Source organism: Saccopteryx bilineata, chromosome 2, assembly GCF_036850765.1.
Source record: "Saccopteryx bilineata isolate mSacBil1 chromosome 2, mSacBil1_pri_phased_curated, whole genome shotgun sequence".
NCBI classification, from domain to species: Eukaryota; Metazoa; Chordata; class Mammalia; order Chiroptera; family Emballonuridae; genus Saccopteryx; species Saccopteryx bilineata.
In genome coordinates, this window is record NC_089491.1 from 20,788,256 (window position 1) to 20,806,654 (window position 18,399).

The 18,399-nt window shown below is 52.9% G+C and overlaps 1 protein-coding gene across 11 annotated transcripts in view; it reads right to left on the bottom strand.

Moving 5' to 3' along the window:
- ZNF618 (zinc finger protein 618) overlaps positions 1-18,399 on the bottom strand; it is a 184,111-nt gene that overhangs the window by 42,500 nt on the left and 123,212 nt on the right. For all 11 annotated transcript variants that reach the window (XM_066256438.1, XM_066256434.1, XM_066256433.1 and 8 more), the window contains exons 4-8: positions 6,725-6,802; positions 6,060-6,098; positions 1,240-1,329; positions 318-353; positions 147-224 (exon numbers count right to left, since the gene is read on the bottom strand). In XM_066256438.1, coding sequence (XP_066112535.1) covers positions 147-224; positions 318-353; positions 1,240-1,329; positions 6,060-6,098; positions 6,725-6,802 — 321 coding nt within the window. The remainder of the gene's footprint in view (positions 1-146; positions 225-317; positions 354-1,239; positions 1,330-6,059; positions 6,099-6,724; positions 6,803-18,399) is intronic.

An 18,399-nucleotide genomic window follows, 5' to 3' on the forward strand; every position in this document is an offset into this window, starting at 1 on the left:
AGGAAGGCCAGTGGCTGGCCGGCCAAAGATGCTGCTGCCGGATAAGCAAGCCACCCTCCTCCAGCGGCGGAGCTCACCTTGCCACGCGCAGCCAGCCCCCACCCGTCTCCCCACCCAGCCCCAGCCCCAAGGAGAGGCCCGCATACTTGGCCCGATTTTCTGGAACGGTTCCGGGGGTTCTTCCTTCACCTCTTCAGTGGCCACGACACCTTGGTCGAAGGGGTCTGCGGGAGAACACATGGTCCTTAGCGCCCTGGTAACCAGGTCTTGGGAGCCCAGCTGGGGACCAGGGAGGTGGCTAGCCACCAAGTACTTACCTGCCCGATTCTCGGGGGCCCCTTCCACACTAAACACTGTGCCCAGGCGGGAGGCAGCGGCCGCAGAAGAAAAGAAGCAAACAGGAGCCCTGTTAGTCCCTGCACACAGCTGCCTCTGCCCACCGCTCCCAGCCCCCGTCCCGGTGAGCTTGGCGAGTGTGGATGCCCAAGAAATCCAAGGGCAGGGCACACACAGGAGGGCGCATCCCAACCAAGACCTAGCCTGTATCTCCATGCCTCTTCCTCCCGTGGCAGGGCCCCCCCCCTAGGGGCAGGCTGGCATTTCCGTCTGCCCGGTTTCTGGATCACCGGCACTCATTTGAAGGACCAGGGCAGGAGAAAGAGATCAGGAGGAGAGAAAAAAATGGAGGCGAGAGGAGAGGATGGATGAGCCAGTAGGTAGTGAGCCTGGTTGTCACAACTTGAGATGGGCTGGGGGGGGGGAGCCCCCAAGATCCCTCCCAGGCCCAAGAGCCTATTTCTAGGATTCTTAAGTTTCTAAAAACAAATTACCTAAATTTATTGTTCTAATTTCTAACTCTATAATCTAAGACACTAAAACACCATCATTCATTTTTAAAAACTGTTTTAATTTCACCAGAGCACGTGAATACTCAATATGAAATCGTATAATGAATTGATATGAAATTGCGAGTATCTGACTGATTTTGATCTACGAAACCAGCAATTTCACTTGGGTTACCCTCATCCGAAGTATATATACGGAGGACAACTGGGGACCTTTTTCTACCCTAGGGTCCTCAGGGGTTGGCCACGCCCCTCATGGTCTGGCTGCTGCAGGACCTTCTTCTAGGTGAGGAGGAGGGAAGGAAGGGCTCCAGGTAGGGTTGGGGCTGGATAAGCAGCCCTGGGCGTGGCAGTGGTCTCTTTATGTGGAGTGAGGGGCCTGACCCACACTCACCATCCACGGCATGCAGGTCTCGGTGCTCCTGGAAACAGCTGTAGTATTTGTACTTCTTCCCGCAGATGTCACACGTGTACCTGAAATTGTCTGTGGGGGGTGGGAAGACAGCATGTGGTTACCAGCGCTTCAGTCACTTGGGGTGGAGCTTTTAGAGACCAGCTCATCTGCCTCAGGAACCAGAGCAGTTTAGACTGGCCCCAACAGCTGACTCCGTGGAGACTCAGTTTCCGGGGATGTTAAGGTCCTCCACACAGGAGACCGGGAAGCCCTGAAGTGCCTTTCAAATCAACCCCGATCCTACCCTTTGTGAGCTGAGCTCCTAAGGGAAGGGTCATACCCCCCTCCGTAGTCACGTGAGAGTAACAATCAGGGCAGCCACCACTTCCTGGGTGCCCCGTGTGCCAGGCACCAGGCCAGGCGCTCTCCCTGCATTTGCTCCACTAGCTCTTGCAACTGAGGGTGGAGAGAGTAGCCCACTTAACAACAGGGAGACGGGGGGTCAGAGGGTCCTGCCCCAAGCCCCATAGCTAAGAGGGCTCGTGGCAGGCAGTTTCAGTCATGGCTCCAGTGACCCTGGGCTCCTGGTGTTCACGTCCTGTGTGCTTTCTCCCCCGAGTCTGGACAGGACCTAGCGACTTGCTTCTAATGATGAGAATGCAGTCAAGTGGTGGGATGTCCGTTCTGAGATTAGGTTATGAAAGACGACTTTTGTCTGGCTCACAGCATCTGGCACGCTGTAGGCTGCCCCACAGAGATTACAGGGCAGCCTCGGGTGGACAGCCAGTGGGGAACTTACGCCCCCTGTCCAAGAGCTTGGGAAGGACCGATCCTGCTAACAACCCCATGGGTGAGCGTGGAAGCAGCGGCTGCCCCGGTTGAGACCTGAGATGAGACCATGACCCTGGCTGATGCCTTGACTGCAGGCTCACAAGAGCCCAGAGCCTGAGGACCCAGTGAAGCCCCACCCAGATTCTGATCACAGAAACGATGCGATAATCAGTGTTTGCTGCTCTTAAGTCCGTAAGTTTTGGGGAAAATGAATTATACAGCAATAGATAATGAACAGAGGACCTTAGATTGGATAATCCCTAGGCTTTCCAAAGTTGGAAGCTGGACTCACACAGAATGCTGTCCTCACCACACGGCAACACTAACATTGGCCCCAGCACCAACTTGTGTGTGCATTCCGTGGGCTGTTCTGGGACGGCCCACCCACCCCTCCTTTCTGTGGATGTCCAGCACAAGGAGGTCGGGCAGACTGCACAGACTGCACAGTGGGACAAGAAATAGCCAGGATTAAAATACTGACTTAATCCTAAGCCTTGGCCAAGTCTGGGAGCACGGTGGCCCTTCCTGGTCCAGATAAGCCACATTCTACTCCTGGGATCTGATGAGATCCCTCCATCCCAAGGCTGCAGTGCCAGGCAGTTCCGTGGAAAGATTCCTGGACCCTAGGTGGCTGAACTTTGGGACACAGATGACATTAGCCATCTCCCCACCTCTGCCCCCACCTCTTCCACTACACCTGTAGTTACCTTGGCAGATGCCAGGACCACAGAGACTAAAGGGTCCCAAGTGAGGCGCGCACGCAGCCTCGGCACATGCAGACACTCTGAGGGGGCAGAGACCAGGCAGGGTTCAGGCCTGAGGGGCAGAGACCAGGCAGGGTCCAGGCCTGAGGGTGCAGAGACCAGGCAGGGTCCAGGCCTGCCACCCTCCTACCAGGCTCCACCTTCACGCCTGCACCAGCCAGAGGGAGCAGTGGGGGAAGAAAGGCCTGGTCCTGCCCGACCTCACCCAAACTGCCAGCCAGTGCCCACCCCAGCTTGGGACTCAGCTCCCCCTTTCTTCCTCCCCAATTTGAGGGGAAGAAAGAGTATAAATGAGCTGATTCCTGGAGCCTCTCCCAGGCTGGTGGTCCCCAGATTACAAGCCTAGTGAGCTAGGCTTCTATCCTGTTATACAGCCAGGAAGCCAGCTTAGACAACATCCTCCCCTGTCAAGTCCCATCTGGCCCATAATCCTCTGTCGGTGCTGGACCCCTGGAGAACAGAGGTGGAGAAGTCAAGGCCACCTGGGGTCTGCTGGCCAGTGCTGGTCACCCGCTGCAGCTGCCTGCCCCACCTGCCTGTCTGCTCAGACATCCTCTCCTACCAGCCGGGCCGTGTCCATGCCCGCCAATAAAACACTAACCCCAAGTTTCTGCCACTGAGAAGCACCCCGCCATGCTCCAGCGAATCCCACACCACTCCTCCTCCTCAAAGGGACAGGGACACACCTAAGGCAGGAGTGAATGAGGACAAGAGAGTTACCCTCAAAGGAAGAAAGACAAAGTGATTTTCTATCAGTGAAACCACATTTCTTTTCAGAACTAGAAGAGAGCTCGGGGTCTCTGGAAACACCATTGCATTCTGGGAGGCAGGTTCTGGAGTCAGGCGGCCCAAGCTCAAACATACAGCTTACAAGGCTGACTACTGTCGGACAGCTCCCTAACCCTGCCCCATGGTGTTCTCATCGGTAAAATGGGAATGATATTTCTTCATCTCCCAGCATTGCGATCAAGAATAAATGAGCACAGTGCCAACATACAATATATACTTAGTAAAGGCTACGTAATGCTCTTGTTTTGCAAAGGGAATCAGCGGGAACAATAGCAAGAGACCTGGACTTGAGGTTCCTCTTCTAGCATCTTAGTTGAGAGATGGGTAAGTGGGCAGATGCCTCTGTACAACTGCAGAATTTTTCTAACAAATAATTTCCTGGACTCAAGGAGAGGGACCTGGTTTCTATGTCCATCTCCACCCTAATCAGGCTGTATGGCCTCTCTCTGGGACTTAGTGCCCTCATCTGTAGACAGGGTAGGCTGGACTTGCTGTTGCTGACAGGTCCTTTGGCTCCAGGACCCCACGGCCACGCCCCCGGTGAAGGCTGGGGCGTGAGGACGCCAGACTTTCTAGGTCAGGCTGGCCACGGCTGGCCTAGGTCAGGGCAGGGGTGCAGGACTGGGGATACAATAAAGCACAGTGGCCATGGGGAGAAAAGGCCACAGGGAGGAAGGGAAAAGTGATGGAAGGACTAAAAATAGCCCCAGCTACAGAGTCCTTCCCAGCCAGCAGCCTGCGGGTACAACGGCAGCCAGACGGAACACAACGCATCATGGAGGGAGTGCTGGGCAGGCCAGGGGCCCAGAAGAGCCGAGGAACGCAAGACAAACGGGGAAGTTCTTTAAGTGGGTGCCTGACCACAGGCGGACCATGGGAGCCAGAAGAGAAGGGAGCTATTGAGGGAGAGGGAGCCAGGGCCAGGGGCCCAGCTGGGGTCCAGCGGGGCTCGGGAGGAAGGGCCGGCTTTCGCCTCCTCCTAGCAGTGGGCATGCTGGCAGGTGTCAGCCAACCTGAGCCCCGGACCGTCCTCCCGAAAGCAAGGACTAGCCTCAGTCCTGCCTGCTTATCTCCCACAGAGAGAGTGGATGGGTAAGGTCCCCAGAAGACGTGCTACTAGGACCCAGTGCCGTTAAGGAACTGCTTTAGCCCCCGGCACCTGTTTTGGATTTTTTTTTGGGGGGGTTGTGTTTGTTTATATAAGAAACTGTTTGTGGTGGTATCACAAACATTTAGAACAGGAGCTCACGTCTGTGCCACATGAGCAGCTGTGACGGAGATGTCTGGTGGCCTGCAAAGTCTAGAATGTTTTTTACTGTGTGATCCCCTACAAAACAGTGTGCTGGCCCCTGATGTAGAAAGAGTACAAATTCTAAGTGCGCAGCTTGTTCAATCTTCATAAACCCCCAACACCCATGTCGCCAGAGCCCAGCTCTACCATCGGCACCCACAAGCCCCCTCCTAAAGGCAGCCAGGATCCCGTTGCTTCTAGCATGAAATCGTGTCCCCAGGGTTCCTGTATGCAGATCTCAGGAGCACGCTTGTGTCGGGCTTCCTTTGCTAAGAGTGTCCGTGAGTGGTCCACGTCGCTGTGTGTAGCTCTTTGCTTCTCACTGTTGTACTGTAGTCCTTCATGCGAACACACCATGACTTATCTAACCCTTCCCCTAGCTGGACCCTCAGCGGGGGTCTCTGGTTTGGAGCTGGTACAATCAGTGCTGCTAAGAACATCCCAGTTCTCATCTCAGGTGGACGTGGGCACACATCTCTGCTGGGGATACACCTGGGAGTGAAGCTGCCGGGCTCTGGGGCTCAGGGTTGCTGGGTGGGGCGGTTCCACCCCAGCCTACCTGGCTGGCTACTCACCAGACCCGTGGGCAGCAAAGCAGAACACTGCCCCCAGGTGCCAAGGCCCTGTACATCCTCGCCTCTGGGCTTCTGCACCCCAGGGATCGGTGCCCATGAATGCTCATGAGATAACTCTCAGAAGCAGGAGTTCCCAAACACTGGCTATGGAGCCCCAGACCCATGAATGGGAGTCAAAAACAGAGGAAACTGCCTTCGCCGGGACCCCTCCTGGAGGTGCCTGTGTGCATGTGCAGCAAAGGGCCCTGGGAAGTCTGTAGCAAGAAACATGTTCGTCTTAGCAGAGCTCAGGTTTCCCCAGGCTACTGGCCAGAGAACCCTTCACCGACAGAACACCTATTAGCTTCCCTAGGATTAGAATGTCATAGAACACACTTTGGGAAAGTTCCGAGGTACGTGTGACAATTTCCTAAGGACCCTCTGGCCCTAAAGCCTGGACCATAATGTGTCTCCCAGAGGCCACTGGGGGCCTCCTGGTGGAGAGGGTGTGTGTGATAAAAGTGTCTCCTTCTTCCACCCCTGGTTCCCTCGCCCTGCCCCCGAAGCCCACAGGGAGGGGGGAATACTCACTGCCTTGGGAGGCTCCCTCCCCGGAGGTGGCTTCAGTGTCTGAGGGAGGAAGAGGAAGAGGAAGAGGGAGGGGAAGAGGGAGGGGGACGAGAGAATGAGAAGGTGAATACACGGCCCCAAGGGCTGGTGAACCCACAACAACGTGCCCAGGGACACCCTTTCCAACTCAAGGTGCAGAGAATTGAGCCTCTTGGTCCTTCCCCAGGCCCCGCGCTGACGGTCAAGGCCCTGACCCAAGGCCTTCCCTCCCTGTCTGCCAGTCTCAGGGAGGGTCAAGCGCCAGCCCTCCTTCCCTCCAGCGTCAGTGTCCTCACCAACAGAATGGAGACAGCCACCTGCCCCCGCTCCAGGGCTGTCCCGGGAGCACACAAGATGACACTGAGCAACAATGAAGCGTTCTGGGAGGAAGCAGGCCTGTGGCGGAGCAGGCAGGGGACCCGGGAGGCATGCAGACGGTGGCATGCCCTACTGCCCCCACCCCTGGGTGCTCTCCCCCGAGGAAAGGGGGCTACTCCTCTCCTCCGTGGGTCTCCCTCCCACTACACAGAGAGAAGGCTCAGGCTCTGAGGGTCTCTGCAGTCACTCAGGAGGGGTCCAGGTAGAACAACAAGCAGGGAACAGGGAGGTGCGGCCCTAGACCTCTGCCTTAGGGACACGCCACTCACCTCGGTGTGCGCGCACGTGGGTCTGGAAACAGTTGTAATACTTGTACTTCTTGCCACAGATTCCACACTCATAGGACCCTGGAAAACAGGAAAGAAAGGGACCGCTCAGCCCGCACCTGATGCACACAACCGTGAGTCGCCAGCACGCGCGGGAATGCCTCCAGGGACCGCTAACTGCAACAAGGGCAGGGCTCGTCCAATGGCATCTTGTCCCCAGTAAGCAAAGGGGCAGCAAGGACCAGCAGAGTCATCACTGACCAGGAAGTCAAGAGGCCTGGGTCTAGCTCCCAGTTTGCCTCAACTCTCTGAGTGACCCTGGGAGAGTTATTTGCATCTCTGGGCGTCAGTTTCCAAGTCCGTAAGACAGAGCAGGCAGCTTCTCTAGGTAACTCTCACTTATACCTTGAAAAAGGAGATGAATGTAAAAGCGCTCCTTTACAATAAGTAATGAATTGCAACCATGTAAGGAAATTGCCATTTGAATGCATTAGAATAATTTCTAGCTATGTGTCTTTGCTAGGATGGGACAGACGTTAAAACAACAGGCTTCAAATCAGATATGTCTGGATCCCTGTCTCTGTTCTGCCACGTACCGGCAGCATGACCTTGGTAGTCTCCTTAGACACAATAGGCCTCAGTCTTTTCACCTGTAAAATGGGGCCAGAAGTACCTAACGCACAGGGGCGGCCCTACACTCCCCCGGGAAGTCCACAAGGCTACTGCAGATGTTCCTGACAAGGAGAACACCCCTCTGCCCTGGGCTGAGGAGCGGTCTTGTTCCTTCATATGCACAGACACAATACGGTGTAAACATCTGACTCCAGCCATAGGGCGAAAGGACTGGGTTCCCAGTGGGCATACTCCAGACAGGTCAAAGGCAAAGGAGTGCACACACAGTGTACAGGGCGAAGGACCACGGCAGGAGGCCAAGCAGAGCCCATCGGACCCAGCCTGGCAGGGGTCCCAGGAGCGGAGGTCCTGCCCATTTCTCACACAGGCCTGACACCACCTGGGCCCTGGCCCCATCATCCTAACAGAGAGGCCAGCAAGCCTGCACACACGGAGGCCCTGGCCCCCTCCAGCCTTAGTGTGCTAGCTAGCATGGCTGTGGCCAGGAGCCTAGGAACCTACCTTTTCTAAAGGGTCCTCTCGGGACTCTGATGCCCAGCAACAGGCATGAGAATCCCTGGTTTACACAGAGTGCCAGCTCTTCCATTTTCTGGCCAGGCCTCCATTTCCTCATTGGAAAATGTTGAGTAACGTAAGAGCCGCGATGTGGAGACTGAATGAATGGTGTCCTCCCCATGAGCCCAGATACCTGGTGAGTGGACTCGAGGTATCAGGTCAAGTCAAAGGAGCCCTGAGCTTGGAGCCAGACTGTCAGCTCAGCTCTGCCACCCCCTCGCTGTTTGGTCACAGGCACATGCCTTTCTCGGACGTGCCTCAGTTTCTTCACCTGGCATACATGAGTACGATCCCCACATCTCATCACTGAGGCCAAGATCGATGAGATACAACATGCAAGTCTGCTGACACACAGACGGCATCGTCGCCTCACTACTGTGGGGCACTCGAGGGACCGCTGTCATCCTGACCCCCGCGTGGAACCAGCAGTCTGTCACCCCGTGACTTTATGTGCGTCTTGTCTCACAGGGAAGAATATGAACACGGGGAGGAAAGAGATCAGACTGTACAATTCTTAGTTTTTGGCCCCACAACAGGCGCGGAGCAGGGGCTCAGTAAGTTCACGGTGTTCTACTCATCTGTCACCGAGTAATACTGACCTGAATCCAGGGCCACCGTGTACGCTGGATGGGGCAGTGAGACTCACAGAAGGGCATTTTGGGGACTGTGCACACAGCCCGTCCCTGAGGCCTGACGCCCTGCCTGGCATGCTTCCTCACTCTTGGGTCCCCCAACTAGCTTTTTGTCCTCAGTCACCATCACTCTCGACCAAGTTTCCGGCCCTACACAGGCCTGGCCTCTGACCTCAGTGCACAGGGCGGGAAGCAGGAGTGGCCGGCCGGATGTGCCAGCAACTTGCCCACCTCACACAGCCAACGAGTGCGAGTGGGGTCTGGACTTGGCACCTTCTCACACATCGGCTCGGTTCACCCTCACCAGTCCAGCAGACGAAGGCAATTATTGTCCCCATTTCCAGGTGAGGTGAGTGAGGATTGGAGGGGTGACACATACCGCCCAAGGTGGCCCAGACCTGCCTTGACCCAAAGCTGATACAAGTAACTGCCACGGAATCAGCCTCCGGAAAACACCAAGAAGAGATGGTGCCCGTTCATATTAATACTTATTGAGGACACCCAGGTCTCACTTCTACCCTTCATCTTCCCAGAAGTCCTCACATGGTTGGGATAACTTAACACCCACTTCTACGACGAGCTTCCAAGTTCTCGGGGCAGTTGGTCCAAGGCTGGAGCTCCATGGCTGGCAGTCTGTGAGGAACTGGGCTCAAAGGCAGCCACCAGGCCCTAGGGCCATCCTCGTGCCACCGTGCTAGGTCCCCTGGATGCCGAAGGAGCCGTGAGTCCCTGCAGTCCTGGGGCTCCCCCGAATGCTGCAGGGCATCAGCACCCCGAACATGCCTGGTCCCAGCACAGTTCTCCAAGGGCCACTTTCAAGAGCCAGAGACAGCTGGTAGAGAACCTGGCTAAGCTCCTTCCCTGAGAGCCCTGGGCAGACCAGGTGAGACCAGCGGAGGGCAGCTGGGTGTAGTCCCCGAGGCCACGTAAGGGAGAAGCGGCCAACACCAAGGCAGAGGTCTCCTGATGAACGTGGGCAGGAACCCTCAACTCGGATCATTTGCACCCAGCTAGCTCCAGCTAAGCTGAGACACGTCTCAAGACACACAAAATGCAACAGGGCAGACAAGCAGAGCAGGTGAAGGAGAAGAGAAAACACAAGTGGGGGTGGACGGCGAGACAGCCCTCACAACAGACAGGCCTGTATTTAGCATCACAGCATCACAGCAACTGCTGCTACAGATCAAATGCTGGGGAGCAGCGGACCTGGAGAGGTCAGTCATGGATGCGTGGGTTTCCTGAGGCTCCCGGGGGCTTGGCCTCGGGACAAACGTCCTCTGGACCAGATCTTCCAAGTAGAGTGCAGATCCTCTAGGGATATGTGAGCACAGGCAGTTTTAAGATAATTAATCTTCAATCATCAACTTCCAGATATATTTTTCCTAAAATCACCATGACACAGAATATGGGGTAGGAGGCCCCACCCTATGGTTCTCCTCTCCTCCCCTCCTCTCTTCTCACACAGGACACTGAAGGCAATTCTTTCATGCCCCCTAATGCCACCCTGGTGTCATCCATGGGGGACAATCATCTCAGGGATCCAAGCAAAGCTGTGGTCTGAAACACTGGTGTCAAATTTAGAACGATCTTTCTTGTGACTTGAGTATTTTCCAAGTCTTTAGCTCTCTCTCTCAAAAACAAACAAACAAACAAAAAACCTAATGGAGTTGTCAGAGAGACCATTAAAAATAACGTCTGAGGCCCTGGCCGGTTGGCTCAGTGGTAGAGCGTCGGCCTGGCGTGCGGGGGACCCGGGTTCGATTCCCGGCCAGGGCACATAGGAGAAGCACCCATTTGCTTCTCCACCCCCACCCCTCCTTCCTCTCTGTCTCTCTCTTCCTCTCCCGCAGCCAAGGCTCCATTGGAGCAAAGATGGCCCAGGCGCTGGGGATGGCTCCTTGGCCTCTGCCCCAGGCGCTAGAGTGGCTCTGGTCGCGGCAAAGCGAAGCCCTGGAGGGGCAGAGCATCGCCCCCTGGTGGGCAGAGCGTAGCCCCTGGTGGGCGTGCCGGGTGGATCCCGGTCAGGCGCATGTGGGAGTCTGTCTGTCTCTCCCCGTTTCCAGCTTCAGAAAAATACAAAAAAATAAAAAATAAAAAATAACGTCTGATAAGAAGCCCCCACGTAAGTTTTGGAGACAATCTGGAGTTAAAGGACTGAGGGAGGCCCTGGCCGGTTGGCTCAGTGGTAGAGCGTCGGCCTGGCATGCGGAAGTCCCGGGTTTGATTCCTGGCCAGGCACACAGGAGAGGCACCCATCTGCTTCTCTACCCCTCCCCCTCTCCTTCCTCTGTCTCTCTCTTCCCCTCCCGCAGCCAAGGCTCCATTGGAGCAAAGATGGCCCGGGCACTGAGGATGGCTCTGTGGACTCTGCCTCAGGTGCTAGAATGGCTCTGGTTGCAACAGAGAGCATCGCCCCCTGGTGGGCGTGCCGGGTGGATCCTGGTCGGGGGCATGCAGGAGTCTGTCTGACTGCCTCCCCGTTTCCACCTTCAGAAAAAAAAAAAAGAACTGAGGGACACCGTTAATGCAAACCTCCACCCCACCCCTGGCTCCATATTTACGTGATAGAGCTTTCTAAGCACTTAGATATATGAAACCAAAAACAAAGGAATTAAATTAATGCTGAATCCTGTCTCATTCAACATATAAGAAACAGTAACTCGCAGAAACACCAGCCAATTGAAAAAAAAAAGAAACAAAGCCCAGACGGTTTTATGAAAAGGTGCATTTTTGATCATTTTCTACTTGTACATTTATGATTGCTCTAAATTTGTTTTTTGGCAAATTGTAGGCTAATAAACAACTCGATCTGGAAAAAAAATGGCTTAAAATATAGGGCTTTATGATCTGAACAAATTTTTTTTATAGAAATTTCTATTTCAATGCGCATGCATCTTGTTGTGGGAGATGAGTGTGAAACGGTGATCAATAAAAGACTCTCAAGCATAAAAAATATATTACATTAGGATAAAACCCTGTGAGGGAAGTGGGCTGGAAATATGAGTTCAAGGAGAAAGAGGAAAGATGTAAAATTTCTGACTGTTAAGGAAGGGCCTGTCTGTCTGTTTCTTGCGTGGACGGTGGCAGACAGCGAGCAGCAGTGAGGTCTGGATTACCTTGGACAGACGTAAAAGAGTGGGTCACAATTTTCTTTCCAAACGCCATTTTTTCTTTTACACAACAGTCCAGAAATTATATCTTCTGTAATTACTTAAATGGATTAAAATGTTATGTCAGCTCCAAAATGTGGAAGAGAATATCGTTTCTCAAAATTCTTTTAGGAAATACTGAACAAAGAAACGTGAAGCCGTAATACGTCCTTCAGATTCTCATCAATCCACTGATACCGCCAGATGTGTCAACACCGGAGGCTTCGGTTAAGAGCACTGCTATGTGTTTGGCATTTCTGTCGCCCTTGACGAACAAGTTCACACCCTTTTACTTCACTCTGCTCCCAAAGAACCTGCTGGCAGGTTTTGTTATACCCACTGATCCGCCGAGACAGTATGGCTCGAAGAAGTTAGGGGGCCTGTCTAAGGCCCACTGAGTCTCTTGGCTTAGAGCCCTCGGGCCTTTGCCAGTGGGGACCCTCCCACTGGAGTCCCCTTCCCATCTTGGACCTCCAGGAGAAGAGTCTTCAGCAGAGACGAGATGCACCTGGGAGGGTGGCCAAACCCCTCCTTTCTGAGTGGCCACAGCGAAGAGCTGAGTGTTGGTTCTGGCAAGCTCAGGTGCCAAGCCCTGCCAACAACCTACTGGAACAGGAAACTAACTATCAGCTGGCACTATGAAGCAGGACCTGGCACCTTCGCTGCCGGGTTCGTCACAGACCAAACCCACGTGGCCCTGTCTGAATGGCTGTCGGCTTTTCTGCTGCTCGTTCCAGAGCTGTGGCAGGGCCCCCTCCTCCATCACCCCGTCCTTCCTGCCCCTCCTCCCCCCACCACCCTGCCTATGTGGGGACACCTTTATCCCTTGGTGCTCAAGGCTCACTGCGTAGAAACACCCTTGCAGGATCCAGTCTCCCAGGCGATCCCTGACTCCCCCTCCTGCACCCTGACCAGTGACCCTCTCCACTCCAACATCTCCAGCACGGGAACTCACTCCCTCACAGGCCTGTATCCGGTTATGGCTCCCATAGTCACAAAGTCCTTCCTACTACTGAGTTGAAATCACCTCCTGGTAACGTCCTCACACTGACTGAGGCTACCTGGGATGTGTCCACTCCAGCCTCTTCCACCAAAACAGATTCTATCACCTCCCAGGCCCACAGCACCCCTGCCCAGGCAGCCCTTAGCTCCGCCTGACATTCCTCCCGACACTGAGTCAGTTAACTCTCTGGAAATAACCTGCTGGCCCACACCTCTCATTTGAGGAGGAGCTCAGCCGGGTTACTCGCTCCCTCCATGGGCTCTTTTTTTCTTCTTTTTTTCTTTTTCCTTTTTTGTACTTTTCTGAAGCTGGAAATGGGGAGAGACAGTCCGACAGACTCCCACATGCGCCCGACCGGGATCCACCCGGCACGCCCACCAGGGGCGACGCTCTGCCCACCAGGGGGCGATGCTCTGCCGTGACCAGAGCCACTCTAGCGCCTGGAGCAGAGGCCAAGGAGCCATCCCCAGCGCCCGGGCCATCTTTGCTCCAATGGAGCCTTGGCTTCGGGAGGGGAAGAGAGAGACAGAGAGGAAGGAGGGGGTGGGGGTGGAGAAGCAAATGGGCACTTCTCCTATGTGCCCTGGCCGGGAATCGAACCCGGGTCCCCCACACGCCAGGCCGAAGCTCTACCGCTGAGCCAACCGGCCAGGGCCTCCACGGGCTCTTTAACCACCTCTAGGGAGACTCCTGAACGACCAGGTCTCCAGGCACCTGGGGCATCCCCTGGGCATCTCTCTGGGCCAAGGACCAGTAGTCTCACAGCAGAGAAGAGCCAATGCTTGGTAACACATTCTGACCACTATGGTGGGACCCGGGCATTCGTATCTCTCTGAACCGGACATGTTCCATGGGCTGGAGGTCCTGGTTATTGTAAACCCAGCCTGCCTTGTCTTCACCATCCAGGACAAGTATGGTGAGCAATTTTCTACTTCAGATTTGTCAGTGCTGGCTGACTGGCAGGGACTTCTTGGTACACTGTGTTGAGAAGGATTCTGAGGTACCTCATTAGGCGAGCATGCAGTGATCAGCTGGCGATGCTGTGAACAAAGAACTGGGGGGTAGCAATGGTGGTCCCTTGTGTGTATTAACATTCATCACAGAGGAGCGCCTGAAACCACAGGTGTGATTCTGCAGCTTGGCAGGAGGGAACAGGCAGTTGTTAACTCACTTCCGGTTTTATCAAACGAAGTCGTCACAGTATTTAATCCCCGCTCTTGCTAAACAAGAAAGCTTGAGGTCTTGCCCCTAAGCCCCACACTGGCTCCAATGGCAGTGACGTTCTTTCTAAGAGCGAGGAATACCCTTTCCCAGCACAAGGAATTGCTGGGCAGCAGGGAGGAAGCTGCAACCCCTGCAAACTTGGCAGCCAGCCTCCTGGGCACTGACGGAAACCTCCCTGCCTGAGAAGCTGCCAGATGCCATCCATGTGTCCACGACCTGGACTCATCCATCAGAAGTGTCTCGGATAATATCTGTGTCATCGGGAACACTGTTTGTCTGGTGGTTATTAAAGAGCCAATGTGGACGTCGCGGGGGGAGTGAGGCAAAGGGGACGAAGCTCAGAGAGCAGGCAAGCGGGAGATTTCCTCATGGCACAGCGCTGGCTGACCAAACAGGACCGCTATTCTATACAGCAGCGGTTCTCAACCTGTGGGTCGCGACCCCGGCGGGAGTCGGACGGCCAAAACACAGGGGTCGCCTAAAGCCATCGGAAACCCCTGTGTTTTGGTCGTTTGACCCCCGCCGGGGTAGCGACCCATCAGGTTGAGAACCGCTGCTATACAGCAACAGAGCCCGGCGCTGAGCCCTGAGTGTGCCACTCGGGAGGCTCTTGGGGACCTCCTCAATCCTCTGCCAACTACCTTGAGAACATGTTAATTCCTTCATATCTGGCCACCAGGACACAGAAGCACATGGGGCAGCAGCTCATTTACAGGGATAGCTCTAACCAGCATTTCACCCTAGGCAAAACCCCTGCGGGTTGTCCCCCTTAGAGAAGTGGGTGGGACGGGATGCTGTGAGGCAGAGCAGGGTCTCCACAAAGTGGGAGAAAATGTCACCAACCTGCTATGCAACTCTGGCAACTCTTTCTACAGGCCTTTGCCCTTCTATAAAATGAGGGGGACAAGGGCATCAAATCTATATAGCATGTGAACCCCACCAACCACTTTAACATCCATGGCAGACATCAATAATCGATCGTGCCACCTTTGGAACAGGGGTCCCCAAACGTTTTACACAGGGGGCCAGTTCACTGTCCCTCAGACTGCTGGAGGGCCGGACTATAAAAAACTATGAACAAATCCCTATGCACACCGCACATATCTTATTTTATGTAAAAAAACAGAATGGGAACAAATACAATATTTAAAATAAAGAACAAGTAAATTTAAATCAACAAACTGACCAGTATTTCAATGGGAACTATGGGCCTGCTTTTGGCTAATGAGATGATCAATGTCTGGTTTCATATTTGTCACTGCTAGCTGTAACAAGTGATGTGACGTGCTTCTGGAGCCATGACACGTACGTCCCGTGTCACCGGAAGTAGTACTGTACGTGAGTGACGCCATACTTTGCTCACTGACCACCAATGAAAGAGGTACCCCTTCTGGAAGTGCGGCAGGGGCCAGATAAATGGCCTCAGGGGGCCGCATGCGGCCCGTGGGCCGTAGTTTGGGGACCCCTGCTTTAGAAGCTTCAACACAGACTCCTACAAGCCAGCAGCAATTCCTTGGACTTGGCGCATGAGATAAAACTGACTTGCCATCTTGTGATTAGATGGGTTCAAAGGTTCCATTTTAACATCGATTTGTTGTTGTTGTTATTATTGTTAAATGGTTTTCTTTCCTGGAGCTGAGGTCCAGCCACATTCCTCTGAGCCTGCCCCCTGGCAGACACTACACCCTCAGCAAGGTCAGGCTGAACGGATGAGAGGAGCAGCCATGACCGGCAGGGAGCACCCTGGGCCTGTTTGGTCACGGCTCCAAAATGGTCGTTCCACTTCCAACTTGTTGCTGTGACTTTTATACCTTTGCACAAGGGTCTGTCAAAAGCAGGGAACTCAGAAATTCCACAAGATACTCAAAAGTCCCTGAATTCCAGGGAGGTGGAAGGAGCTCTCAGGACTGGACCACCCTTATGAGGAAACCGAGGCCCCGTTAGAACCCATGTCTTCTGACACCTCGTCCAGGGCCATCTTTCTCCTCCAGCCCATGTTCTTCTCTAGATCACACTGGCTCATTTCTTAAAGTTGGGGGAGGGGAGCAGAAATGTTACTCTTTTCCCTTGAAGAGGTACTTTATACCATTAATACTACTTAGTCTTATATTAGTACTAAGAAACGTTAACCATTTACTAAGTACAATACTGAGTGCTTTACATACATAACCTTTATTGAATCCTTGCACAGACCAGTGAATCTGCAGTAGTGAAATTGAGGCACAGAGAGGTCAGGTAACTTGCCCAAGGTACAACAGCTATTAAGTCACAGAGCCGGGATTCATGCCCAGTCCTTAGAGCCATTCTCCTCGTACAACAACGTTCCCTTCCACTGCCTCTTTGGATTCCCACACCCTTTGGGTGGCCAGCCTCATTTAACAGAAGAGGACGCTAAGGCACAGTGAGGCCAAGGGCCCTGCAGCTGAGCATCAGCTGGGCCGGAACCCCGCGTGGTGACTGACATGAAGCCAAGGGCCCTGGGATCTCTCGCTGAGCAGGCAGCTGGCCCGGGGAGGACTCCCCACGCCCCCCTAGTATGGCTGCTCCAGGCTTTTCTTGCCAAACCCAGACTGCCTGGTCCATCCCAAGATTCCAATTCAACTACCCTTCTGGGCATCTCCTGGTGAAGGACATAAATAGGTACTGGATTCAGTGAGTCTCAATACCATCCATGAGCAAGGACATATCCTCTCCTCAGTTAACCAACACATTTAGTAGCTAAAAGTCCTCAGCCTTGGGGAATGAATACCAATGGACGGAGGCCAGTCACAGGCCCCTGAGAAGAGTCTTCTCTCATATGGCACTGGGCTAAGTCACTCGTCCTCTTCAAATATTTCTGCTTACCCCCCACCCCCACCCCGCCTGTCACATGCTAGCACGGCATTTCTCAGACTCCTTGAGGTTGGTGAGACATGTGAGTACTTTTGGCCAATGACTGCATGGAATTAGCACTTCTCATTTCTGGGTTGCAGCAGGTTAATTGCCAGTGTGAATCCTTCCAAAACTTTCTTTCCCTTTTGTCACATGGTGGCAGTGTTCCATAGAATGGCTGCTTCTAGTCTGGGTCCAGAGCAGAGCGGAACACCTACCTGGACCCATAATGGGCATGTGATGTGACTATGAAATAAACTTTCGTGTTTTGAGCTACCACAATCCCTTTTTTTACTTTTGGGATCTTTGTTACTGCAGCATAACCTAGACCAGGTATTGGGCCAACATATGGTCCGCGGGCCAAATCCAGCCCACGTAATGAGTTTATGCGGCCCACAATTAAATTTTTAATATTCTCTGCTACTTTAAAATCTCAGCTACTCAGAAGCAGAAGCGTCTTTGATTATTGAAAATCGAGATATTTAAGAAGATAGTGATACGCAAAATAAAATTCCGCATGTGAATAATCTAGGGTTAACTTCCAATAATTGGTCGAATGGATTCGTGATACTTCATTTTTTTTTAAAATTCCATTATAAATATTTACAACTTTTGCACTCATCTGTACTCGATATGAACTGTTTGATGTTTAGCGGCGATGTGAAATCCACATTCTTTCAGGAGAAGTTTGCCAGTGCGCACCCAAGGTCAAACAATTCATTATTTTTGTGGTCAAGTGTGCTGAATCAAGTGGCATTGTAGCATAGACCATAGCTGCAGCTTATAACTGAAAATGTTCCAGGCTGTTTGTAAAATGAAATAATTGTTTTATTTGCGATATAACCCCTTCAAGCTCATTCTATTAATTAAATAGTTTTGATTGACTGCGATACATTTGGATAATTATATGGTATATAATTATATTTTTATTAAAATGTATTTTTATTAAAATAATATTGTATATTAAAAATATTTTTCACTCACATTCATAAACAAATTACATAATATATAAAATTTTGTTTACTTAAACGAATGATTTTTGTATTGAACATTTTTAAATTTTAATATTTCATCCGGCCCGTGAAAAAAGTTTTCTTTCTAATCTGTGCTGGGAATAAAAAACTGTTGGCCAGGTTTGATCTAAGCCCATTCTGATAGTTACAGCACCAATGTCAACACTGCTTCTAAGTAACCAGTGCCTTGCTAGGTATTGTGGGGTAGGCGTGAAGAGCACAGGCACAGAGGACTGACAGGTCGTGGAGCGCCAGTCTCCAGGAGCACTTGTGGCAGAGACAAACTGGGACGGGGCACCTCTCATCTAAAGTAGATAGATAATGAATGAGAAGTGCCCAAGTGAGGGAACAGAATAGAAACAGACCGCTCCCGACCAGAAGATATCAAGGAAGGTTTCTGTGAGGAGGTGGCAACAAAGTTGGCTGTAAAGGATGGCTTATTTGGGGGCATGAGGAAATGGGCAAAGGTGTTACGGGTGAGCGATTAGCAGGGGTAAAGGTCAGGGACGCGGCAGAAGAACAGACTGTACCGGAATGGAAAGTCCATAGAGCTTAGAAATAAGAAATGAGGCTACAAGGCCAAGGCTGTGGAGATTCT